At 41.3% G+C, this 27,091-nt stretch overlaps 1 protein-coding gene across 8 annotated transcripts in view; it reads right to left on the bottom strand.

Annotated features, from left to right (window-relative positions):
• Window positions 1-26,246, bottom strand: part of LOC108938595 (protein PRRC2B-like) — a 28,327-nt gene extending 2,081 nt beyond the window's left edge. Inside the window, exons 1-32 of one of the 8 annotated variants that reach the window (XM_018759295.2) lie at window positions 26,020-26,246; window positions 22,775-22,950; window positions 22,457-22,634; window positions 21,742-21,844; window positions 21,442-21,505; window positions 21,127-21,270; window positions 19,563-19,861; window positions 19,151-19,278; window positions 17,686-17,849; window positions 17,202-17,286; window positions 16,826-16,982; window positions 16,249-16,594; window positions 15,796-15,977; window positions 14,911-15,115; window positions 14,525-14,744; window positions 11,521-13,082; window positions 11,094-11,301; window positions 10,255-10,394; window positions 9,946-10,055; window positions 9,176-9,317; window positions 8,902-8,981; window positions 8,251-8,439; window positions 6,497-6,778; window positions 5,564-5,665; window positions 3,823-4,009; window positions 3,223-3,323; window positions 2,926-3,053; window positions 2,478-2,718; window positions 1,727-1,894; window positions 1,013-1,104; window positions 838-895; window positions 109-315 (exon numbers count right to left, since the gene is read on the bottom strand). In XM_018759295.2, coding sequence (XP_018614811.2) covers window positions 109-315; window positions 838-895; window positions 1,013-1,104; window positions 1,727-1,894; window positions 2,478-2,718; window positions 2,926-3,053; window positions 3,223-3,323; window positions 3,823-4,009; window positions 5,564-5,665; window positions 6,497-6,778; window positions 8,251-8,439; window positions 8,902-8,981; window positions 9,176-9,317; window positions 9,946-10,055; window positions 10,255-10,394; window positions 11,094-11,301; window positions 11,521-13,082; window positions 14,525-14,744; window positions 14,911-15,115; window positions 15,796-15,977; window positions 16,249-16,594; window positions 16,826-16,982; window positions 17,202-17,286; window positions 17,686-17,849; window positions 19,151-19,278; window positions 19,563-19,861; window positions 21,127-21,270; window positions 21,442-21,505; window positions 21,742-21,844; window positions 22,457-22,634; window positions 22,775-22,889 — 6,387 coding nt within the window. In that variant the 5' untranslated portion in view covers window positions 22,890-22,950; window positions 26,020-26,246. Of the gene's footprint in view, window positions 1-108; window positions 316-837; window positions 896-1,012; window positions 1,105-1,726; window positions 1,895-2,477; window positions 2,719-2,925; window positions 3,054-3,222; window positions 3,324-3,822; window positions 4,010-5,563; window positions 5,666-6,496; window positions 6,779-8,250; window positions 8,440-8,901; window positions 8,982-9,175; window positions 9,318-9,945; window positions 10,056-10,254; window positions 10,395-11,093; window positions 13,083-14,524; window positions 14,745-14,910; window positions 15,116-15,795; window positions 15,978-16,248; window positions 16,595-16,825; window positions 16,983-17,201; window positions 17,287-17,685; window positions 17,850-19,150; window positions 19,279-19,562; window positions 19,862-21,126; window positions 21,271-21,441; window positions 21,506-21,741; window positions 21,845-22,456; window positions 22,635-22,774; window positions 22,951-25,750; window positions 25,822-26,019 lie in introns of those variants that run through there. The other 7 variants (XM_018759288.2, XM_018759291.2, XM_018759290.2 and 4 more) reach the window with 7 other exon arrangements.
• Between the last annotated feature and the right edge of the window lie 845 nt (window positions 26,247-27,091).

Here is a 27,091-nt window from a genome sequence, read left to right as displayed (position 1 = left end):
AAAGAAAACTTTATTTTACATTAATCTATAAAACAGGAAAAAAACATCAAGAAATGAGAACTACTGGTTAAGTGAAATGCCCGTGTTTATAGTGAGTGGGTGGTTCACCTTTGTACCATCCTCCCGTCCTGTAGCAGCGGAATCAGGATTTGCAGTAGGGGAGGCAGAAGGGGGCGGTTCTCGTCCAGGGTAAGGAGGAGGGCGCATCATTACAGGTTTACTGGCCTGCACGCCTGGTCGCTGGATGGGATTGGGGAAGGGGCAAGTGGTGGGAGGCCGCATGTGCATCACTATGCTGCCGTGAGGTGGGGGCATCTGGAAATAATTGAACACAAATTATTGCACACAGCTACAGGAGTAGTAGTAGTAAATATCATCATCATTATCAATAATAATAATACAAATAATGTTGCCTAGCAACTAGTTTATACACATGGTTATTTTTAGTAATGAAATTCTAAGTCAGTATTTTCCACAAGGGTGCTTAAAACAGTAGCAGGGAATGAGGGAACCTTCCGGTTAAAATTCTATGTCCTTACCCGTTTCACTACCTATTAGCACAATTAGCCATCACAATATTTCACAGCAATTCACCCCTTTGACCTATGCAATACAGACATAACTAGTTCTCTGAACACTCTCATGGGATAGTTTGTCTTGTTTGATGAGGCCTTTACTGTAAGTGACTAACTTTCAGTCTTCCAATAACAAATTTTCAGTTTAATCTTAATCGAAGAGTCTTACTATGTTGATATGGTGTTCCCAAAATTTTATACACCAACAGGTACTAGTGGTAAAGCACAGACACTGATGCATGCATATATGACAGCTGTGTACCTGTTGAGCATAATGTCCAGGACCAGAGGGCTTCCCACTTGGGCTGATAGATCCAGGCCTAGGAGGGGTTAGTAAGAGGAACAGCTCTTTGGTATAGTAAATAAATATTCAGTATCGCCATCCCAAAACAGAGGACAAAGCCCTGAACTGACCAGAGACCATCTGCCAGTCTCACCTGTAGGAGCTGAGAGTGGACCCTCCTGACATCCCCTGTGAGTGGCTGGATTTTTCTGCAAACTGAAAGCCTTTAATTTCTAGCTGGGGTATCTGGGAGATATATTTTGTAAGACATAAGTAACATTTCCATAACACCATTTTAAAACACAATAGCATTTTGAACACAAAACAGGTAGAACACTAATATGTGGAAAAACCTCTTTTACAATGAAAAATATTACCACTCATTTTATAAAATAATGCCATTTAATACAAGACCTGATGAACAGGGCCATTCCACCTATTGCTAAGGAAATACAGAATTTATTCACAGTTCAGAGTCTGTACACCAGATGCTGGAGGTTTGGCAGCAGTGACTGGCTGCTTGCATCATGCATGGGAAGATTTCAGTCATCTTTACTAAGCGGGGTAACAATGCAGCCCTGTAAGACTACTCTCCTAGAACCACTCGTCTTCCCTGAGGCAAAGTTTTCACGTCCAAAAGAGAACCTACTTCAGACAAACAGGCAGCAATATGGAAACAGCTCCTTTTTAGCAGTATGAATTTCAGTTCCAAATCATTGTTTTAACATAACAAAATTATTTGCACAGCACTTTGAGAGGATCCCAAGATCTTACAAATGGTTTAAGAGATACTTAAGTATGAAATGCATGAGAAAACATGACATAAAACAGAGGTTAACCACACAACACAAACAGAAAAGTCTCACACCTCTCTGTTTCCCGTTATCACTGGAGACTGCGAGCTGGGGGTTAGGATGCGCCGAGGGGCCCCCACTGTGAGGTTCTGGCCTTGCTGAAGCTGGATGGACTGAGGAAGGATCAGATGCTGCTGAGCAGAGCCATAGCGCAGCTGAGAGCCCGGCAGGGGCACAGTCACCTGGGCAGAGGATAATTTCATAAACATCATGTAACTCCCTCGCTTCTAACTGTTCTCCTCAGTTTGCATATTCTACCAGCTTAGCTAAAGGAGTTAAGACACTGATTTTGCAGGGGAGATATGTTTTTCAAGTAAAAGCAGACTGAAAAAAAGCTAAAGATTTTTCTGTTAACACTTAAAAAAAAAAAAAGTGCTGGGAAAAAAAAAATCCTGAAGTTTCTATGACAGATATTCAATAATTAATTATTATAAGCAAAAGATTTGTCCAAGGTAACATATGTTAGGCATACAATAATTATTACCTGAAACTACTAATTTACCCAGCTGTATAATTTTTACTGTATCAGTCCAGGTTAAGTTCCTTATTCAAGGTAGTACCAGCAAGATGGGGTTTTCAGACCCAGGTCTTCTGAAAAAGCTCCACTATGCTACCAGATTTCCCAAACTAGAATTTTTCAAAATAAGATTGTCCAGGTAATTTTGGTCTAAGACAGCTTTACCTATTTGGAACCAAAGAGGTATGAACACATGAAACCGTTCAATGACTATCACTGTGAACAGCTGAAGAGACCAACAAAGGCACCTGAATGAGCTGGGAGTCCATCAGCTGGGAGGTTCCCATGCCTGGTGCTTGGTTCATCTGGCCATCATAGACCAGTGGCTGGCTCCCGCTCATGGGTTGGTAGTGAGAGCCTGACTGGGGCTTCACTATTTCTGAATGTTGCATACCAGGGAAGGCAGAGTAGGGCCCTTTCAAAGGAGCTCCTCCAGACAGTACCATGGCACTGGGTTGAGACAGGTTGGGGTGCATGTACACCTGGGACCTGATGAATTCATGGTTTTGGTAGACAAGATTTGACAAATTAAATTACCAGGTAAGAATGAGCACTAAACCATATTGGTTTTCGTTTTTCTTCTTCTCAATATACTAGTACAGGCACACTGTTTTAACCAGGTTGTGAGGGTTAAGAGAGTTCTATTAATCCTTTTGTTTACAATAAAGCTGAAAAAAAGTTATGTGGTCTGTTTGCCTGAATGGAGGGATAGAGCCAAACATCTCTTGGGACTGGGAGACAGGCAGTCCACCTCGGAGACCCAGCTGGGCCTGAGCCTGGAGAGAGGTATGCAGGGAGATGGGGATCTGCTGTGCAGCTGCCGCCTGGACAGAATTAAAAAAGAAAAACAAGAGTCAGACAAGTACCCATGCTGATATTATCCCAAAGCCACAGTGCAAGAACTTCAAACACTAGTGCCAGAGGAAGCAATTTTGAAAAGCTAATATAGAAAAGCACATAGCAATGAGCTAGATGTGAATTTGAAAAAGATACCTGCTGATAGTTCTGCTGCTGAGTTATGGTGGGTGGCACCAGGCGTGGCTGGCTGGGGAACACATGACCATCCAAGTACAGAGGTGAAATATGGTTACCTGCTGGTACAGACATAAACCCTTTAGTAATCACATAAACAACCATTCATATATTTTTTTACCAATACTTAGAGCTGCTTGTGAGGTGAAGGTTTACACATGGGTGGCATAACAGCACAAGGCGGCTTTCATTAACATCAAAACATCACAAGGGGAGGAATCTCCCATTAAGTCATTAGACCAAAGGGAAAAGAGAAACCAACAACAGCCCCAAAAAGGAACACACCAGATGCCAGTAACTGAATGAAAATCACCCAAACAAGTAGCTTTCCTCTTTCCTTCCACTTTGAAAACAAGATATCTTGTATTGCACGTTATTGGTTTCTTAAGCAGAAATAGCAGGTCTTCCGTATGTATAGGAATTGTCAAAGGCCTCAAGTGGTCAATCTTGTCAATCCTAGTCCTGTGCTTTATTTCTGCTTCCCACTATTTCACGGACACACCTAGTTTTTTGCAAAAAAGTGATAACTGGACATGATCATGTCCAGATTTATAAGCTAACCTTGCATGGAGGGAGCTATGGAAGCCACAGGCATGGGAGGCATTGAAACACCTCCAAAAGAGCTGTAGCTAACACCACTGCTTGAGCCCCCACTACAAGGAGGCTGTAGTCCTGACCCTGTGACCCCAGGGGATCCCTGCTCAAGCAGGGACTGAGAGTTCTCCCAGGCCTTCCGAGCAGACTCCATCTGAAAGAAATAAAAAAAGAAAAAAAAAAAAAAAAGTTAAACTGAGAAGCTCACATTTTTTATAATACTACGGAAATTGTTCCTCTCTGACAACACCATGGACAAACTTTATTTAAAGAATCGTGCCGATTCCAGTAATATTTCTGCTTTCTGTGAAATACATAGCACAGAATAACTGCAGTTATCCCGTTATCCAGTCCTAGTTCATTCCTGAAAACAGAAAAAGACTGAAAAACTGGTGAATGAAATTACTTATTTTATTATTTCATATTTGTTCGTTCTAAGCCTCTCCCAAGGTCACACCAAAATCATCATAAATGATGCGTAAGATCACATGGAAATGGTGCATAGTTTGAATACAGGTAAGAACAATGAAATTTCATTCTTTTTATGTTTAACTGTTTTCTCTAAATCATAAATAAATGTTAGTACATAAGCATATACTGCTAGTCCTCAGCCGAGTGCATGGTCACCTAGTTCACATAATACTGTGTACATCTCACAGTCCCTGTCACATACATAGCTGCTTGGTGCAATTTTCAAATCCAGTCAAAATTTAGTGCTGAACTGAATGTTAGAAGTCTGGACCTGATGTCACAGACCAGATCACGTGAACAGATTAACTGTAAGTGGTATTAATAGCTGCAAACCAGATAAGTGAAAAAAACTGAGCATCATAAGACTGAACAACTGGGGATAAATGTAGCTGTACTGCTACTAAAGTTATATTTAAATGTAAAACTCATCTTTTACAGTATTTGTCTGATAAGGAATTTCACAAAAACTACAGATAAAGGACAATATTCAACTGGAATTGGAAGAAAGGATTCAAAACATATCCACCCATTCCTTATAGGGTTATTTCAATCCAAGGAATCACCCATTTGAAATCACATCAAATTTCAGTTGGGAAAAGATCCAATTACCATTTTTTCACATTGAGGAAAAAACTGGTAACACAGTGAGAGAGAGGAAAAAAAAGCTAAAATCAATTAAAAGAGCACAACAGAAGGTATTTTATGCATGGCAATGATAACACCAATGTATGGTATTTATATATTTTTGAAATATACAAATCTAAGTTGTTCAACTCGAGGGCACTACTACAGCAGCCACCCTGAGGCAAGTACAGTGTTTATGAACTAAACAGTACTGTAAACATATTTATAAGAAGAAATTCATAGTAACACAGTCCTTACCTGTTTATAGAGACCACACTTAACATTGTTGTAACTTTTTTTAATCAAGATGTCCTTACAACAGCCTGAAAGCTGCACAGCAACTGTTGCTGCCCGCAGAGTGACTAGTTTTCTCTTTCTCTAAAACTAACAGCAGAAAGAATGCAATACAAAGGACTGGTTTTCTTTTATTAGTCAGTTTTATTGCCTGTGCTTGCTGTTATTTTTTTTCCTCCTCACAGAACCATCTTGCACCAGTGTGCAAGGTAACTGAAGCCATACAGTAATTGTATGGTACTGAGACCAAACTGGGCTGAGTATTGGCCTATGTGAAAACTTGCATAACGTTAAACTGACAGTGGTTTGTCAGAGGTACCTTAAGTGTGAGGTCCACGCTGGGAAAGGAAATGGGGTTGAGGCCCATGCCTTGCTGTAGGTGGTCTCTGCGAAGAATGGGGATTGCTTGTGCAAGGGTCACCTGATAGTAAAGCAGGAAAAAGATGTAAATTATTAATTGTAAATGTACATATTTCTCAAATTCAGACAAACTTTAATTTTTGGGTTTTTGTACATGACATTAATTGTTTACTTTATGGTACTTAACTTTTTTTAAGCCTACTCTTTAGATTATGCAGAACAGTGCATTGCCAGTGATATTTGAAAGAGCAGTGCATTATATTAAATAACAAACGATTTTTTTTTTTTCCCCAAAATTTTACATCCAGTAGTGCACCTAAACAGTAGCATATTTAACCTGAAATTGTTTTCATCATGCTCACAATTTTGTGTTGGCTAGTGAAATGTACAAATCATTAAGAAGGGTCTTTCATCTACTCTTTAGTCTGTTTTTGCCCCAACATTTATTATTTCTTTAAAAAAAAAAATCTGCATTTTCTGCTTCCATAAATGAGCTTAATTTTTTGCCAATGCTGACCTACTTTTTGTCAGCTGCTTTCACGTACACTGATTCTCTCCATTTACTACCCTGAACATAAACTATTAAGCATAAGCCTATTTACAAATTTAAAATATTAACAACTTCTTGTGACTGCAAAATAATATACTGAGGAAATCATGAAATAATTTAGAATATTTAGTTTTTATTTTTAATATTTACATTATCGGTTTTTCATGGCAGCGTTTCCAATGTTCCTTATGAAGGAAAACTAGCACAAAAGTGTTTTACCAGTGTTAGAAAAGTAAATGATTTGATGACTTTAGAAAAAAACCTATTCAATAAAAATGAAGTCCTCTGGGAGCTAAATGGGGGGGGGGGGGGGGGGGGGGAAGGAAATTGGGAGATGCCTACGTTTCCAGCCAGTGCATCATGCAGCTTAGTAACCGGGCTGGACACAGGTACAGTAGTGGATCCTGGGGATAGGGTGAAGTCAGAGTCTTTGGCGCTGACACCAAACTCAATAGGTGGAACAGGGAGGACGTTATCCACATGGATATCCACTCCATTCACTGGGGCAAGGGGACTCTCCAGATGCTCTATGCCCTCTGAACCCTTCCGGTGCTTCAAGGAGCGCTCATTGCCAATCGGACCAGGCTTGTGCTCCTTGATCTGCTCTGACCCGCCATTTGAATCCTAGTACACAGATACAAGCAGGACAAAAACATTAGCAAGTTCAACAGCTATTAACACATTCAACCAACATGAAGCAAGAAAATTGAAAAGCTGGAAGGATTTTTTTTTTTTGCTGCTTGATATGTGGAACACAATGTCTTGGTCCACAAGTGAAAGAAATAGCCAGCTGAGATCTGAGCAGCCATAAGATTCAATTTTATGTGATTCTGATTTAACCAATGAAGCATTTTCTGTAAAGCACATTGTCTTTTTACTAGTGACAATGTAAGTAGTGCTGCTGTCTCACAATGCCTGGGTGGTGCGAGAGGATGTAGGTTCGAACCCCACTCAGTCTGTGTGGAGTCTGCATGTTCTCCTCGTGTCTGCTCTGGTTTCCTCCCACAGTCCAAAGACATGCTGTTCAGGTTCACCCATAGTGTGTGAGTGACACAGATTGTGTATGTGTGTTCCACTGGTGTACGGATGAGTGACCCATTGTAAGTAGTGAATCTAGCAGTGTATGTCAACTTGGTGAATAAGGTGTGTGGGCTGATAACACTACGTAGAGTTCATTGGAAGTTGCTTTGGAGAAAAGTGTCTGCTAAATGAATAAATGTAAATGTAAAAAGAACAGTCTGCAATAAGTTTTCTACTGCAGCATTAACAAGTTGCATGAAAATTAGTATTTATAGACACTTGGTACAACATTACAGCTCGCCTAAAGGAAAATACTCAGTGGTAAAATTATAAAAATTTTCCCCATAATCGTCCAGACACCTAGTGGACTTCATCAGTATTAGCAGACATTATTTCCATATTAATACAATGCAAGAACAGTGTGAACTCAAGGCTACATGACTAGTGCAGTTTTATCTTCATCTATATTTCATTTGAAACTAGCTAGCAATGCAACTGCATTTAAGCAGAGGTACTTTATTTTACTGCAAATCCATTGCAATGGACAGAAAAACACTCAACATGTCAATCTTAATACACTAGTTGCTATCTTACTAGTCAATTGCTCATTTCCATTTAAGATGCAATTTAATCTAGGAGAAATATAAGAAAGAAAAAGCTTTTTTGTATGACACTGATGTACTATTGACACTTTTTTCGATGTCTTTCGCATGAAAAGAAAAGTCAGAAAAGAGCAGCAATAAATTAAACTCAAGTTGAATATGTGGCTCAAGAAAAAGTCATGGTTTAGCACTATACAGCCAAATGAAGATCAATGACAGAATCAGTTAAAACGTGGAAAATGAAGTGCATAAATAAAAAAATAGCCAATAAAACTCAAATTTTCAGGGGCTTGCTTACTTTCTGGGTATTTTGAAACAACATAAAAGCACCAAAATAAAAATGTGAAATGTGGAAGGGGAGCCTCCTCCAAGCTATAGTGGTTATAATGTCCATTGCTTCAGTTTACATTAGGCCAATCAACAGAGGGAAAGAGAGAGGATGTGACTGACTCCTACTGGGTGTTTTCACTGCACCTTCTTTTCCATCTTCTTCCGTGGTACGTCTTTGGGCCCGCTGGGCTTGGCCTCAGCCGCAGCGGACCCGGCGATCTCCTCAGGCTTGAGGGTGCCATAAGGGGAACTTCTCTGAGAGGAGCTGGCGGAGGATCCCTGAGACTCAGCACTCAGGTCAATGCCACTGTCAGTCTGACTCCCCTTATACACCTGGGAATAGACAGAAAAAAAAATGCTGTTTCAGACTCCAATTTGGATAACTTAGTAACTCAAATTTAGTCATGTTTAGTTCTGCTATGCTTACATGGGATTGAGTCTACTTAAAGTAAAAATCGCCACACAATCCCATGCCACTTTTTTGCTCATTTTTCAGAGCTGGGATTAACCAACATGCTGAGTCTCAAAGGATGTCCATCACAGCCAGCATCCTGATTCCAGGGAAACTAGCTTTGGGTGATAAATCTCAAAGTAGGAGCAGAGAGGGATTAAAAACAACGGAATAAACACTCAAAGCCGGGCTAGTGTTCACTAAAACAGAGGTTTGTTTGCTAAATGCAGCATTATAGGTATTTGTTGTGTGCAGTATATACATACATAACTGCTAAAGTTTATTTTATTAAAAAAAAAATAAAAAAAATAAAAAAAAATAAAAAAAACACAAAACAAACTTGCCTCATTGGAATTTGACTCAGGCCCAGTATATGATACTTGTTTCGTCCAGGAATCCCCAGTGGATGACTGAACAGAAACAGCTGCAACAAAATATGACATTTCATGAAATACCCATTTTTTGTATTTAAAAAAGCCTGCATTGAACATTACATGCATATCATACATGCCTATAGAAATTACATATGCAATTTACTTTTAAGATGAACAACTTAAGCAGGTGGCAGAGGAGGTGAAATCACAGGAAACTACCAAGAAACAAGTAAGCTGTACCTACCAGTTTTGCTGGTCTCCCAGATCTCTGTGCCCAGACTGCTGGATGGCAATGCATCTCCAGGTTGCTCGACAGCCAAGTTTCCCTGTTTCTTGGCAAAGCGAGGCGGCATCTTGGAAGTTATAATTCTGTTCTTGATGAGTACCTGTAAAATCATTCCAGTGATCATGATTGTTTGAAATGACAAACTTTTCCACCCTTTTATAGATGTGTTAAAGATGTGAAGATGTTCACAGCCCTTTTTGCACATATAACTTTTAAACTGAATATGTAAACAAGTCTGAATAAAATAATTTTATAATGTTTCAGAAAAATTTGCTTATATATGACCTCGTTAGTTTTTTCCGTATGATCATATTCAACAGGTTGACCCTGTGTTAAGCATATTACTGCGGATGTTACTTGCCACTGCTGGTTACCAAACAACCCATGTAGACAGTACTACTTAAATGATTTCAACACTGTGAACAGTACAACAGTCCTTATATTGAAAGTAATCTTCAGAAAAAGGCATCAGTTAAAGAGTATCATCTCCAAAATAATACAAAACATACAGCACACAGTAGGTTTCAATATAGAGAAGTGCTTATTACAAACACTTGTACATTTCATTTAGTTTAGCAAAAAGCAACCTTGCGTGAGCTATAATACAGAACATTGTCAGCCTGAAGAATGCTCTGAAATGCATAGAGGACACTTCCAAAATTCTTTACGAAGACACTTTACAAAAGTACAACAGGAGTGAGATCCAGCTGAATCAACATTCTACCCACTGTTGATCCTTGTTCCTTTTTTCTGCGTTCTTCCTCTTGTTGTCGCCGCTGCTTTTTGGACAAAACCTCAGAGAGACCCTCTGGGGCAGGCCCTGTATCCCCCTCCACTGCTGGGGCAGAGAATACAAAAGCTGAATAAAAGCCTTTTAAACTCCACTACAGCATTTTATTTAATAAAAACATGAAAGTACATAATAAAAGAAAAGAAAATTAAAAAAAAAAAAAAAAAAGTACACAGCCCCTGTGACCAAGTAAACATACATGAATAACTGCTTTGGTCATACTGAGACAGTGGTTCAGTCTTATCACCTTTCAGAGTCTCAGGCTTCAGGTCTTTCTCAGTCTTCTTCACAGAAACTTCAGCAGGAATGGCTGGAGACACATCTCCAGGCTGATCCACACTGTACACGGAACTTGAGCTCAACCCTGAGACAGCCTCTTCTGGACTGCTGTTTCACAAACACAAAACACTATTATCCATAAACGGTGAAAAAGATACCCATACACACGGACATGTGCACACATGCAGTCAAAATAACTTCTCTGCCAATAACTGTACACAAATCACAAACCTGAGAATAACTCAAAACTCTACTAGTCAGTGTATAAATCATTGAATAACAGAGGAAAAAAAAAAAAGTAGGCACCCCATCATGTGGAACTCAAAGTTATAATCTCTATTTTCAGTCATTAAATCATGGCACAGATTTTCATTTCTATAGAGATTTCAGTACAAAGCTGAACAATCTGTAGAATAAAAGGATAAGGATAGCTTGTAACCATAAATATGTAAAGGTTAGGCTGACATTTTCAACAGAGATCAGTAAAACACCTTTGAAGCATCATACTTTTAAAAAGTTACTTCTAGAGTTCAACTTATTACTGACTTATTTATTAAGATGACATTTTTCTCCAAGATGATTTACAATGCCAATCAACAGCAATCAAACTATCAATGAAATAGCAATGGTCTATGCCCTCTCAGCCCTTCTAGTTAAGTTCCATTACTTAAAGTTCCAGGTTAAGTACCTGGATGAAGGGTACTAAAGGAAATGTGCAAGGTTACAGGCCTCACCATTATGCAACCCTCCCACACTAAAAAAGAGCATATGAAAACATATTACATGCATTAATATGTAATAACTCACCTCTTGCTGTTGAGGGACATGCCATTCCACCTCTCACTCCTGCTAGATGATACTGCAGTCACAGGGGTGTCAGCAGACCAGGACATTTTGTTGGCCTCCAAAATGGAATGCTCCCCTTTGCGGTTCTGCCTATCCACAAGGGGGCGTTGGCTGGAAAAACTCCTCTTGGAAAGCTCTCTCTTTTCCCCACAGCATGGCTCACAGTGTCCTGGGTCAAAGGACATATCACTCTGAGAAAGCATTCCATGCTTCTCTCGCTTTTCATTGAGGTCACTGTTCTCTGAAACAGACTCCCAGCCCTCTATTTGGTCCTGGCGACTCCTCCCAACAGAGAGACGTCCAGAAGGACACTCCTCCCCCCCTCTTGAGCGACCAGGCCAAGGGATGTCCAGGTCTCCATTCAGGTTCTCCACACTGTCCCACTGACCTGCAGATTCACGATCTAGCCGCAGGCGGCGGAAGCGAGGAGGCTTGTCCTGACGGGGAGGGCGGCGGCGTCTTGGGGGATGGTAATCAGGGCTCTCGCTATCTAAATAATCCTCTCCATCTCCTCGATCTTCATGTACATTTTCCACAAAAGAACCAGAGAATTTCTGGGCATACCTAATATTCTCTCGCTCGGGTGGTCTTCTAGAGAAGCCTTCTGATCCAGGGCCATATCCATTTGCATGTACAGGAATGCTACAAAACTGGCCTCCTTTTCCCCTCCACATGGAGGTCTCCCTGGTCCCAAAATTCCTGCTGTACCCTGAGTTAGTGAGTCGCGGGGGAAGTGATCGGCCAAAACCTCTGGCGGACCGAGGCTTGTCTTGCGAGTCTTCAATACTGGCTTGTTCATCAGCATACACTTTGTTGGATCTCCAGGAGTCTCTGCTGTCCACCTTCCTAGGGGCCCCAGGTTCAGTGCACACTGCTTCTCCATTCTCAGAGCCCTTCTGCCGCCGGCGCTTAGGAAGCTCCTCATATTCAGAGGTTTCACTCAAGGTCTCACTTACATTGCGCCTCCGTGTCTTCCCTCTTGGTACGTCATCAGTCTTATCGAATTCCCTCAAGCCATGGGTCCGGCCGGCCCTCTGGCTGCTGTTGTATCCCCCTCCAGTAAGATTCTCTCCTCGTCCTCCACGGCCACCTCCTCTGGAAGTGAGCTCCCTAAAGATCCTGCCCCGGCCTCTTCCCATCCCTCTTGACCCTCCAAATGCCTGCTCCTCATCAATAAAGATCCAATTACTGCGCAGTGATGCTGGATGGTTCCTGACATCGCGGGGATCTGTAGACAGAGCTTTGCCGTTCTCCCACACGCTCTCTCTGGGTCCATCACTTGCTGGTCTCTCAGGTTTCTCTGCTTTCACAAGGACAGGATACTTCTCTTCTGCTGCAGTTGCAGAATACTTGCCAGCTGGAGGAAAATTTGAGTCCTTCACATCAAACATGTCAGAGGGAACTGCCTTCTCCTTTAGTCTGTAAGGGACAGATTTCTCCTCTGGCTCAGTTTTGGGCTTTTCATTTTCCTTGTCCTCCACCTTGAGAGCCTTAAGAACTGGTTTCTTCATGGGGCCAGTCCTTCGGCACAGGCTTCTTCCACTGGATTCAGATGGTTTGCTGCTGCTAGATCCTGCATCCGACCATTGAGATTTGAATCCGGCCTCCTTCTGAGAATAGTCATTTTCCCAGAAGTCTGACCCACAATTTTTATCCTTGCCTAAGATCTCATATTCAAACTCTTCTTCATGAGATTTTTCATTATGGTTTCTGTTGCAATCCATATCCTTGGAACCTTGTGGATAATCAGTCTCATCTTTTAGGGGTATGTTTTGCCCCACAGGTGCCAGAATTTCTTTATGAGAATTCATCCTCTGACATGATCCAAAGGCCAAGTCTGGGTTTCTGCTCTGGCAATACCCTTGGTGGGAGAACTCATCTGCTGAACCATCCCCATATTCCTGTCCTCTGTCCTCATATAAAGAATGCTGGGAGCATGGTCTGTCACTCCTGTACAGAGAAAAACATTAGTCTGTAGCCAGTCTCACCATAAAACAAAGAAAAATCTGAAGTATCAATAAAGTATAGTTCTACTTTATAGAAATCTCATTCAATACAACTATTGTATCAATAATTTTGCAAAGACAATGTAGTTAATGTAGTTATTCAGGAAGATGAGATCTCTGTAGTAAGTTTAATTTGTGCCTACATTATCTATTTAGATGGAAATGTTAGACCTATTCATCCACAAGCAACACTAGCCTACATAACTAAAAACTGTAGTCATTTTCTGGTTAATGAAACAAGTTTAAGCACAGTGCACTTCTCCAACTGTGATTTTTGGACCATGTTCACTAATGCTCACAGTGACTGCATGCATAAAAGTACATTTTCATCAGAATCCACATCTTTGACTGAACCTGCACAATCTACCAATAATATCTGCCTGTGCACAGGTGGCACAGCTCACACATCTTGCAGGTGTACTGTGAATAAATCTGGATCTTCATTAATTTGCAAACACAGTGAAACCCATAACAACATGCCCAACAATAATACAAATTCAGATAACACAACTGGCTCCAATCCTCCACCTGGTCACTTGTGACTGCCTAGTGATCACTTAGGAATTTCTCAATTCATTGTATTAGTTGTGTAAAGCATAAGTTTCACCATATTTGCTTTTGTGCTTTTTGTGACAGTACATTTTTTCCTGACTAAGGTTGTATCACTGATTTGATTTTAAACAAAATATTACCAAGAATAAAATCTTAATACAGTACAGAACTTAACAATGGATAACAGATTGATGATAACTGCCCCACTACAGCATGTAACAGACAAGGAAAGTTCTGCAAATATTCAAAGACAAAACACAACCACAGTGTCAGACCACTACAACTGATAATACAGATGAGGAAGATGCGACCTTGCATTTTACACAACTGAAGTTTTTGGACCCCATTTAATGCATTATGGCAAGGTTTCACTGTACAGACCTCAAACACACATTACAATGTACACCTAACTTTAAATAGAGAAGGTATGGCTCTCCAATTTTCTGCCTTTTTGTGGGGGAAAGATCATCATAGTGAAATTAATAGTAAAATATACACATGTATGTTCTATTGTTTATATTTTATGACAAAGATTACTGTGTATGTAGTGAACCAAATGAGGTTGTAGACAAAAGTAATTACATATTATAACATTTTAAAATACTGCAGCAGGCTGGGTGCCCAAGGTCTGAGGAGATACTAGGTGTGACAGTGGACTTGTGGAGTGTTTTATTAAAAACCACCACAAACACATAACACATCGCAAAATAAGAGCTTCAGCAAACAAGTGTTATTACCAACAGCTCTTCAGTCTTAATCTCTGACATTATATACTTTGAGTCTTACAGGTAAATCCATGTTAAAAAGAAAGAAAAAGAAAGATTCCCACTCTACCTGTCTTTGTTGCAGCTGATCTCCTTGCTCTCATGTTGCCTCTGGTATGGTGGAGTGAAGCTACGAGTCATTGTAGGCTGGTAGTCTTCCTGACCCCAAACATGGTATGCTTCACTGGAAGGAAGCTTCCTTTCTTGGAACATGTTGGGATGGCATCTATCATCTGATGCAGAGCCAGAACTATTAAGGTGATCCTGCTGCCTTATCTGCTTCACAACTCCTGTAATGTGTTTATATCACGATATTGTAATAACTTTCCCACACAACAGGAAAGAAACATACATTTTCCTAAACTGTACAATTGGGGGGGGGGGAGAATCACCAAAGATATTTAGTGTAAAATAAAGTATCCTTAAAATCACCAGTATGTAATTGAGCTGCATTACCTGTCGAGTGAATGACACCAGAATAATACTCCACTTGGGAACGGGCTTGAGCTGTCCGGGGATCCATGTATGGAGGCATCATCATCCAGCGAGGGTCAAAGCCCATCACATGGGGGGGATAGTAACTACGAATGGGCTGGGTTGCACCAGAATGTGTGGAGTGATTTGGTTGCTGTTGCCAAGACTGTGGCTTGTATACCTGCTCCTGCAAAAACCCACAGCAGATTGTGATTCCAGTATACAGAACAGTCTACAAACAAGCTGTAGAACAAATGTAACATTAGGAATCAATGAAAAATACATGTATATTATTCAAATGATAACTGCATAAGTTTTTTCACAGCTAAGTCCCCAACAGGTAAAATATTTCAAAAGCACCTTGCTTTGAGGTATTTACAAAATTTAAGTTCATGAATGCAGAATGTATTACTGGCACCACTGAAAAAGCAGGAAAGAAAAAAAAAAAAAACACAAGACACAAATAATTCAATAGTTGTGGGACACAAATAATTCAATATTTCAAAGCCACCATTTAACATGCGGATAAGAAAGTAGCAAATAAAAAGCAACTTAGAGACATTTATGGAACCAAAAAAAAAAAATGTATTGGGTAGGGTAATATAAAGAGTGGTTTTTTTTTTTTTTTAAATAAAGTCAAGTCACCACTGACGGACACACCAAACTCTGTGTGACTTCTACATAGCAGCTGTGGCTACAGAATAATGACATGGTTACGTGCTAGCATGGTGAAAGAACAGACAGTGAGCCTTGAAAAAACACCGACCCTTTTCAACCACCTGCCTTCCCTGCCTGTGGTTTGCCGTACAATCCTACTGGATTAAGGGATTAGATAACGTCTTTGAGATATCACGTGTTTGTGCCCACTTGTGTTTGATGTTGCTGTGGTTGCTGCTGCTTCTGGAAGCGGGATGGAAGAGATTTCTGATGCTTTGTATAGTCCGAAAGGGGCAATGGCTCGTGTTCCTCACTACGGCAGTCAGAGACTTGAACATCATCCTCACTGTAGTCCAGGCTGGGGTGCTTGTCTGAAGTCACCTGGGGAAGTTCTAAAAACCAAATTTAAATAAAAGTGTTATTTTCCTTCTTTAGTGTTAACAGTAGAACTGCAACAATGAAGGTGCAGAACATAAAACTGTTTGAACTAAGAATCATTACTATTGAACTCTTGTCCCAGTGAAATCTAAAGACCTTCATAAACTAGAATAAGATAAATTAGTAAATAAAAATAACTGGCAACCGCTAGTAATCTCTAGATTTTCACACTTAATCTAAATAATGTCAACATATATAAATTTTACTATGACCAGACTTAAATACCTTTGGAAACAGGTTTCCAGTTCTCTGTGCTGGATTTGGTGGAATCCTTGCATGGGGAAAATGGTGGCTCCTTGTTCTCTTGTTCCCTTGGGGCTCCTTCGGCTCGTGACAGCTTGTCACCCTTGCCAAACTTCTCGTCCAGCTTTTTGAGCTTCTCAGCACAGGCAGCAAGCCTTTCCTCACGAGCTCGCCTCTCTTCCTCCTCCCGCCGCCTGCGGGCACGCTCCACAGCTTCCGACAGCTCCGGAGTGGCATATTTTCCCCGAGGGCCTTGCCGTTGCTCGTCCTTCTCCTCTAGGGACTTCCGCCGCCTCACTCTGGTTGGCACACCGGCTTTCTGCTGACCCTGGAGATACAGAGCACAGGGAGATTCTTAGAAGTCTCCACTTCTACAGTAATGGGCCCATGGAAGCTGCTGACACTTCTGCTGTGTGACCTACAGCACAGCAACAAAACCGACCTCAACCGAACTACCATCTAAAAAATCTCATCGGCTGCACTTCATGCCCCAGTTACCTTGAAGTGCATTTTAGCCTTTTTTTTGCACCATAATTTATTTACGCTACCAAGGTGTTACCTGGGTGTCAGCAGGAGAAAACCAGCCATTGGCCTTCCTTGGAGCCTGGAGCTCCTGATAGGGCAGGTAGCCCTCTTCCTCTACAGAATCCCGCCCATACTGGCCCTCCCCTGAGCTGAAGGAGGACTGACGCTCCCTGCGCTGCTCCCACTCAGTCCTGCAAAGAAATAGTGACACACAAGTAAGTATTGTTGAGGCGCAAATGAAAAACCCAATCCATGTTCAAGTTCAGATTAGTGCTTCAGAAGTTTAAGATACTAGGAGGGAACCAGCGGTAATTATTACAACACTAGACTTTGAGAGACATAAGCACATCCACACAGCAAAACACAAATAATTTCGGGACGTTACCAAAGACACTCAAACACAGGTTTACCATTTTTGCTTTTCATTGGAACTGTGATCCTCTTCATCGTCACTGAACTTAAGCTTCTCACTGTAATCTACTTCCTCATGAAGACCTAGAAATAAAATGAAATAAACCTGGAATAGCTGGGATAACAGGTATCAACTGTTTGTACACAGGCAAACAGGTACCATGGTCATACAGGAATCAAACTTGTGTGAAAGTTTTTGATTCCAGTGCAAAGACGAGATGTTGTTTGTGTATCGTTCAGCAAGGTACTTTCATCTTGATTGTAAAAGAATATATGTTAATTTGCTACATAAGCAAAATACACATTTGCTAGTTTAAGTTCCAGCTAAATAAAAAAAGTATCAATTTTTTTTTTATTTAAAGAAAGATCATGTTCTCTGTAGAACCTGCAATTTCAAAGCAGCACTTTAGAGGTTCACATATCAAAACAGAAAGAGCAACATTGCTATGCTTCACAAGTAACAGATAAAAAGTCATAACTAACCTGCCCATCCATCTTCACAGTCATTGTCCAGATTATCCAAGTCCTTCAGATCCTCAGGGCTGATGATGGCGGGACGAGGAGCATGGTCACCGGGACGTCGGATGGGGTGAGATGAAAGGCGAGTGGGTATGCGCGCAAAGCGGTTCTCCCTCCGTACCTCACCACTATAGTTATAAGAGTAAGGGGGAAACGAGGTAAAAGAAAATAAATGTAGGTACAGGCAGTCCCCAGGTTACAAACATCTGACTTATGTACAACCCGTAGTTATGATCCGCCCCCCCGTAAAGCCTATTATATTAGAAATTGAAATTACTGTACATACAATGGCTCGTAATAACGAATGGGCACTACTTTGCAACGCGCATCAAAACATTGTGCATCTACAGCGGTTTGTTAGCTCAGGGGTGCATGAGCCCAAGGCAAAGACTTTGTTCTTTTCAGTGGGACTGTCTCGACCTTGCTCCGAACGTCCACATCTGCCCAAAATCAGAGCAGCGGGGTATAAAGGAGCCGCACATGCACACCCTGGTTGCGGACTCTCATCTCAGAAACCAGTCTCCCCAGCGTTCTCAAGTGAACCTAAGGCAACGTACCTGTCCATCCAAGTCCTTCATCCTCCTCAATCCCTTGTTCCCGCTCCTGATGTCCATGACTCCCAACACTTACACTGCCTCCTCAATTACGACATCGGATTCTCCCCAAGACCTATATTTGTGCATCGACCGACCCACGCCCATCCCCAACTACGAATCTCGCCTGCTCCCTTGTTTACCAACAATAAAGATCCCGCGATAGAGTCCACACACCGACTTCAGTCTCCTGCCCGCCCAGTATGACATGGACCACGTTGCTGTTAACAGTATCTCGTGTGTGTTACTGTATTTGGTTTTAACTTTGTTTTTACCCTTATAATCATGTGACCAAACCGTAAATGCCATGCAAGTGATAAAGATGCATCAAAGAAAAGGAAAACAATCACGATTGAAACTAAAGTGGAAATTGAGCGACTGACGAAAACTGAAACGCCAATGAATACTACTGTTTTTATACCCACACACACACACACACACACACACACACACACACACACACACACACACACACACAATTTTCTCCAACGTTAGACACGAACTGTACCTATCTGTTCCGACTTATGCAAAAATCCAACTTAGGAACGGAACTCGTTTGTAATGCAGGGACTGCCCGTTTTCATTTTTGATGGATTTCACAATGGATTCATCCTAATGTTCCTGTTATAAAAAACCTTAAAAACTGTAGTGACACTCATTGTTTTTATTTAATCTTAGATAAACAAAACTAAGTTATGTAAGTGTCCCATGAGTTAGCCAGCTCATGGCACAGAATAGAAACCAGCACATAAGAACATCAAGACTGTGGTTCTGAACTTCTGCAATTCAGAGGTATTGATACCAGCACAAAATGAGCATAATTTTCTGTTACTTACTTAATGGGCTCAGGGACTGGAAGTTGGCGGCTAAACACAGAACGGGCCTCAAAGCGGACTGGTGTGACCACAGTGGCTAGACCACGCTCAGCAAACTGTGGGGAATCATGGGACTCCTTGGGGCACATCTAGAAAAACATGTACATTGTGATATATATGCACACACCTGTTAAATTAAAATCTCCTTTTCCTATGAAAAAAGAAAAAGTCCCTTCCAGCTTTACAATTAAGCCTGTTTGCCAAAGAACAGATCAAAACAAAACAAAACTTGCTGATGAATATTTACAAGCGCTATTCATGGAAATAATACACCTTGCATATGTTAAACACAGAGCTGTGCTTGTGTGTTGTGAAAAATTAAAATCCTTTTCAGTTGATTGCCTCATCTAGTATTAACCCAAGTCATACTCACAAAGGCAGGCAACATGTCGTGGTAGACAGTGGTAGGATGGTGCTGTTGGGTCAGATACTGCGGAACTGTGGGAGCCCCCCTGCGAAGAGGCTGGCAAGGACGGAGGGAGGGCTCCTTCTCTGCTACTGAGGGAGCACCTGCTGTGGTGGAAGACGGCATGGCTGAAGTGGGGGTGGTATGTGGAGGTGTCACTGGGTCACCTAGCCCACTGCTTTTGCCCTCGGGTTCGACAGGGATGACAGCTGGTGACGATGGTGTGTGCAGGTTCCTCCCACCACCCTCCCTCCAGCTTGTCACATCTAAAAGAAACACAGACAGCCACCAGAAATTTATTTAATCTTCATACTAGATGGAAGACACAAACAAAAACTGGATTAACGATGTGGTAGGAATACTCTTGTCAACTATGATAACATTTCATCATAATAAAGTAATTCCAACTCAAAGTTTATATTTTATTTATTTGATGCCCTTTTCCAAGGTGACCTGCAATGTTTGGCTTAATTACTAAAGTACCATAGTATATAAACCTTTCATACCACAAAGTAATTCTTCTGTGAGCAACTCAGGGTAAGCAGTTTGACCAAAGGTACTACATTTGGATGTATACTTGATATTTATCCCAAATGTTGTACCATTAGCAGAAATTGCCTGTAAATTGAGGCAAGTGTCTTTGTCAAATTGCTTCAAAAAGCCAAAATAGTTCCCACAATTGATGCAAATCACAGACCTAATTTCAATGAATGATCTGATTTATCATCAATGCTGAACTCATGCATGTACCAATAATTTTACCCACTAACAGTACTATGAGCTCCTGCATCCGTTTCTGAAATGTTACCTTGTTAGCCTGATGGTAATAATTCCATATATATATTCAACAAGGTATGCCAAAATCAAAACAATGGATTATAGCTGTTTCAAAAAGATAAACACATTACATGAGAATGAGTGATTAAAGGAGGAAAAATAAATTAAATAAAGAAGGAAAAACTGAACATGTTATCTGCCCTGCAAGTGCCTAATTTCTTTTATATCTGTTATTATTTTGTAGTTTTTGTATAATAGGTTTCTATCATGGAGAAAACATTTTCTTCAAGGGTGTGTGGTACAGCCAAGGATTATTCAACCAAAACACCCAGAAAAAGCTAAGGGCATGCAGTTCCTTGGACATATTAAGGGGGCTGAGATCCAGACAGTACAGGGGTGGTATCAAGTGAAACGGTCAAAAGAATATTTGCGGACAATCTCCAAAAATTCAGATTTGGAAGACGGGGGGGGGGGAAAAAAAAAAAAAGTACTCACTGACTTAAAATTAAACACTCAAAAAATGTAAAGAATTTAGCTGATACTATAGTTCCATATTGGATAGTAAACATCTGACAAGCAGAATGGCATTGCTACTTGACCATGAAAATTTCCCAACTAAATCTTCCATGGTAAAAAAAGAAAGGAGGGGGGGGGGGGGGGGGGGGGGGGGGGGGGGAAGGTGACCATTGACAGGTTTTGTGAAGATTTGCAATGAGGAGAGAAATCACTCTTCTCTTAACCAGCCTACGCTTACTCTGGGGGCGGAGGCTTGGTCCGGGCCCATACGACAGATCGAAGATGCTTCTTTCCTTGCCAGCCTTGTCCTGTTCGCCGGCTGCCTTCAGCGTTGGAAATTCCTCGTGAGAGAAGGGCTGCAGTCTGTTTGAGACCATTAAACCTGTGCACCAAACTCAGGATCAGAAACGTCTCTGCTAAACCATGGTGCCGACATAATGTAAATTTATGTACCAGCACAACAGAAAAGAATTTAGGTTGATTATTAATGCTTCAGCACATGAAACAGCAGTCAGTGGGTTACCAAGACTGAAGTCTACTTGAATTCACTCACCATTTTGTTCTGCTGCCTTTCCATTCAGCTGTGCCCATTGTTTTGGTCCACCTGTACTTGTGCCCTGCAACAGCAGTATGCCCCATGAACTTATAGTTGGCTGGGTTACAAATTAAAAATTCTACAGACAGACATTCTTTTCATCCCTCACATTAAGACTTTTTTGGTTTGTGTTACTTAGAAAAACACCCAGGAAAGTGAACATAAATTTCAAAGATATCTGAGCTTAGCTGCAAACAGCTACTCATCAGACACTGTACAAAGATCACGTTGGATTAACGGCTTGAGAACAGCACCCACCTCCTGGCTGGCTACCACAATCCCCTTCTGTAAACTGGAGACAGATTTCTGCAAAGCCAGCTGTGGCTGCGACTCCAGCAGCAGTGCTGTGGATACAGTAGAACTGTCCAAGGAAAAAAGGATAGAGACTATTAAAACATAAAACTACAAATTGCAAGGGAAAAAAGCAACACACCAAGTCAAAAATGTGAAATACAAATACTTTCAAAAAAAAGCTAAAAAAAAAAAAGGACAACTTTAATCACGTGCCTGCCTTTAAAGATTAATAATTCTTAATGCCTGCCACTGTTCAGATTATCCAGAGGAGGGAGGCAGCGTTTGAGTAAAACATAAATGCCATACTGCTGATGGAGGCAGAACTGTTCACTCAGATTCTGAGATGTTCGTTTCCTCGCTTCCACTGCCATCCACCCACACGTAGACACTAGAAGATCTCTGCTACCCACGCAGCATTCAGTGCATGGTGCTCAGGCTCACCTGGGGCCCTTCGCTAAACCATACACACTCACTCACACAACCATGGTCACAGACTGACTGTCAGGCACTCACACACACTTCATATCCACTGGTAAGATCTGCATCCCTGCCATCACACTGGCATCTTTCCCACTTCTACCTAGCAGCCACACAGATGGCTGGCAAGTAATGCCTGCTGGCTTTCATCTCCTACACGGTAAACTGAGACAGATACACTGGACACTGATCGTAGACACACCTCTTTTGGTCTGGTTCTTCCTGCTTGTTCGCCCATCCTGTTCCGTCCTTGGGTACAATAATCACGTTGGGGTCGTTTCCTTTGTTTTCGGACTTTAGGCTCGGCAGGTGAGCAGGAGGGGGCATGCGCCGGGCAGTGGCCACTTTGCCAAGACTTTGTAAGCCATGTCGAGTAACAACTAGGAAAAGACGAAAGCCTCAAAGAGTAGTCCTATAATTTTTTTCCAAAACACATTCAAGACAGTCCTTTTGCTGGTACTCAAATAAAATTAAACAAGATTTATAAATGAACAGGAATTATTTTTAAAAGAACACTGACCTGTGTTTCTCTGAGTTTCTATTGACTTTCCCTTGTACTTATCAAACAGGCTGAGTGACGAGTATCTGCTTTTCCCATCCTTGGCCTTGGTTATTTGCCCCAAACGATCGGACATTGCGATGTAATGTCATCGAGTATGAAAATTTGTCCTTACACCGCTCCCTGTGTCCTTATGTCTGTGAAGGACACAAAATTTTAACTGCCACTGCATATCAAATATCCAGAAAAATCACAAATGTTCAAAATATACACTTTTAGCCTGAAACTCTCTAAACACTGACAACATGCACACATACTATGACTGTATATAATCTAACACAATTCAAAGCCACGTGCAGTCCAATAATAGAGGGCACCGATGGAAAATTTGCAAATACATTCAAAAAGCTGGAATGCCACTGCCCTAAAAATATTTCTAGAGTGGAGTTCCCTATGGCAGGACACACACAAAAAAGTGCAAAGGTCACTGACTTTACTACTGTCTAAACACGCACTTTAACTGAACATCTATGTGGCCAGATGGCATGATTATCATTACATCACATGCAGAATAATTAAACTGGGGGTGATTATTCACATGTTTACATTTTAAGCTTCCAGACTTACATGAAAGGCTTAACCTTCTTAAGATGAACTTTAGGTTAACAGGAATTGACACATTTACTATGCAATATGTACCGAACCACTCCACACCAGCAACAGTTCCAAGCTGGTACCTAGAATCCATTCTGCATCCCAAAGATGTTGAGAGCAATGCAAATGTCCCAGGGAAGAGAGGAGACTCTGCGGGGTGGTGAAAGGGCCTCTGTGTTTGTGAAGCCAAGTCTGGTCTTGTACTCTTAAGGAGTACAAGTAAACAGGAAGTTCTCAGTGCTCCTCCCCAAGTAAATTAGTAAGCAAACCTTTTCTTGGTGTTTTAATCATTCACCCATGCACACGAATTAAAATTAGAACTTAATGGCAAGTTAGCAGATGACACAAAAAGTTTAATCTTTGGGAGTAGCTCTGTAACAGTCTCTTCTCAAAGCCAGTTCTGAATTGTTTCTCACTGATGAACCAAGAGGACAAATTCAGCAGGACTTCCAGTCATCTAGTGAAATGAAAGACAAAGCTAGAACAAAATACCTAGAGGATTATACCACTGAGGGCTGGAACTGAACAGTGTCACCTTGTTATATATCTAACGACTTTTCTGCGAATAGACCAAGGCTGTTGTTCCTTCTCTGCAGTCATGAGGAATAATGACATCAGAAATCAGAGCCATCTCTAATAAAAGTGCAGGCAAGAAACATGACTAAAAATGCAGAATGGATTCTAGGTACCAGCTTGGAACTGTTGCTAAATTCAAGCTTTGTAGGAGAACTTATGCAGTAACACAGTGTTATTCATACCCCGCTTCTGCATAACAGAGGTAATTCCAGGTGTACAGTTCTTACATAAAGCTTTCTGTAAACATTATGCAATGAACATCAGTGCATAAAGTGGAAAGAAAACTAGGTTTACTTAAGATTCACACACCTGCAACTATGACTCTCTTTCTCCTAATGTAATGCACAAATTGTATTTTCTCTGAAATGTACGTCGCTTTGGAGAAAAGCATCTGCTAAATGAATAAATGTAAATGTAAATCCATGCAAACATCTGGAAACTTTTGATGCTGAGGGTCTATGTTACGGCACCTACCGCAAGACTTTGTATGCAGCCAGTAAATCAACCCTGTGACAATAACTGTCAGTTTCCCTATCAAAACTCGCTCTTAAAATATGAAAACAAACAATGCGGTGTGTAAAACTTTTTTCATAGTAACGGAATAGCAGTACTGATCTTTCCCATGTATCTACAAAAATGTACAGTATGAGTCAAGAGCAAAGCCCCGTTTGTTTACATGGGGACACATTAAATTTGCTTTCGACACAAGAGAAATTATTTGGTTTGCGTCTCTTCTCCGGAAAAGTCAACACAAACATAAGAACGGAAGTGAATATCACCTTCATGGCATTATTATGCAACTTATTTTGCCCTTTGACAGTAAATAAAATAGCAAACCTTTTAACTGCCGTTAAATTGTACCAAAGGCATTTAACATTTTATCCTTTATTTTTTAGGCAAGATCTGACAGCAGAATTGTGAAGCCTTACGAAGGACTGATAATGATATATATTTATTGTGAATCGACGAATGGCAACCTCGTCCGTGGCGTCTCCTGCTGTCACCTCCTAACTCCACTTATTATTCGGTAACTTAACAGTGAGTAAAGGCCTTAAGTTACGTACAAACTCTTACTTGTTCCCTGCGAAACCAGTCACTTATTTGCCAATAACCAAGTAAAGTATGTGTCGCCATGTAAACAGTGAGTGTCGCCGAGGCACCGGCCGCTGCGCGACGCCTCCACACACACACACGTTCGCAATGAAAACCGTACAAAGTCGGAGCTTCTCTGCACACAGTGAGTGATGCGGGTTTTGGAAAAAAAGAGGAAAAGTGTGGAAACCAAGGCAAGGCGAGTTAAATAAAACCACTAGCAAGCGGCGATACTGACTGTATAAATTACAGCACACACAGGGTGGTCGATCGGACATCATCAATTCAACCTCGACTCAGCCCGGCCAGAACATTTCTCTCTCACACATACATACAAACACACATCACGAATAACAGCCCAAAAAATAACACTCACGACAAAACGGGCCCCACTCCGACTCCGAAACGCGTCGCGAGCACAAGTTTACCTCAGGCGCGACCCGCCCGGCCGCGGACCCCACCGACACAAAGGCAAACATATATATAGTCTAGAAGAGTAGAAGAGTACATGACCAGGTATCGATACGTGCACAGGATAGATAGAAGATGCAGGCAGGCAGGCAGACGAACAGTGTTATGTGCTGTCACAGGCGCTGTGCGGCTGTCAGGGACACTGGGCTACACGGCCGGCTAACGACGGAACCGAGGATCCGCTCGCTTCAACTATGCTCTCACCCTCACTTACTACTGTCGTCGTTTCGTTGTTGATTACACACCATTTCATTCAAGTATCAGAAACAACAGCGTGCAGTTGGAATTCTTCTACTACTTTTTTTTCTTAATCATTCGTGGGTGCGGAAGAAGGGTAACAGACAGAGAGCGCGATTAAAAATGGCCGCTGCCCAGAACAAAGCGACGGGAAAACGGGCTTACTGACGCTCCATGAAGCCCCCGCAAACGTCGCATTACGCTCTCACAGCGGCCAGTGTGAAGACAAGACTCACCCGTGTCTCGTACAAAGTGCCTGGTCTATGATCGGAGAGAATGTCGGATTTAGCTTAAAAACGACTGAGGAGAAATAATGTGTCGCGATTCCACTCCGTCTTCCCCTTCGCGTTCTCGTAATGCTCTCCGTTTCTGTATCCGCCGTCGCTGGAGGAACTGCCGGGCTGTGAAGGATATTGACTGCGAGGCGTCGTACCTCCAGCCAGGGCTGTGTGTGCTGACGTCATTACCGGCAAGCGCGAGACCTCCGCTTGCGGTGGCTAGTTAAAGTGTTCTTGTATGGAAGTGTGGAACACTTAATAATTTAATAATACCGTATGCCATATATAATATTGTAGAAATTCCAAACAATAATTTGTTAAAACTCCTTCTTCAATGCATTTACATTTATTTGTTTAGCGGACGCTTTTCTGCAACGCGACGTACAACAGTTCATAATGAATGATGCCGAATGTTTCTGAAGTAATTCTGATAAGCAGTTATACTTAATTTCATAACCTTTAATATGCTTATTATTAGCAAAACAATGACGCACTCATATGTTTCTGTAGGTATTCACACACATCACATGCACAGGTTTTAAATATACAGCTCTATGTACTGCCCACAAATACTGTCTTTATCCACCGCCAAAGGTCAAGGTCTCTCAGTATCCTGAAACACAACAGAAAGCAGTGAACAGGACAAAAGTATTTCTATGAATATACTTTTCTTTCACAAAGCCACATGATGAATTTACACACCATGCTTTTAATACGGAACTAGCAAAATAACATATTCATTTTTCTCACATATATGCCCATTTCAAAGGCCTAAAGCATCACCGTCTGGCCCCACATCTAAGCGGTACCTAGAAAATGACAGTAAACTCCACCAACATTGCTAATGTTCACCATGAATTCAGAGGACACTTACAGCACACTTAAAACTGTCAACTCTCCAATAAAGGATGATAAAGTCAAAATTGACAAACTTTCAAATATCGATGAAGAAGGAGAACATGGTACTAATTAGGGTATGAGGGTATTATATTTTATAGTGCAAAAAAGCACATCATTCAGAGAGGATGCT

The sequence above is a fragment of the Scleropages formosus genome, chromosome 17, assembly GCF_900964775.1.
Source record: "Scleropages formosus chromosome 17, fSclFor1.1, whole genome shotgun sequence".
NCBI lineage: Eukaryota > Metazoa > Chordata > Actinopteri > Osteoglossiformes > Osteoglossidae > Scleropages > Scleropages formosus.
This window is presented reverse-complemented; position numbering and strand designations above follow the sequence as displayed.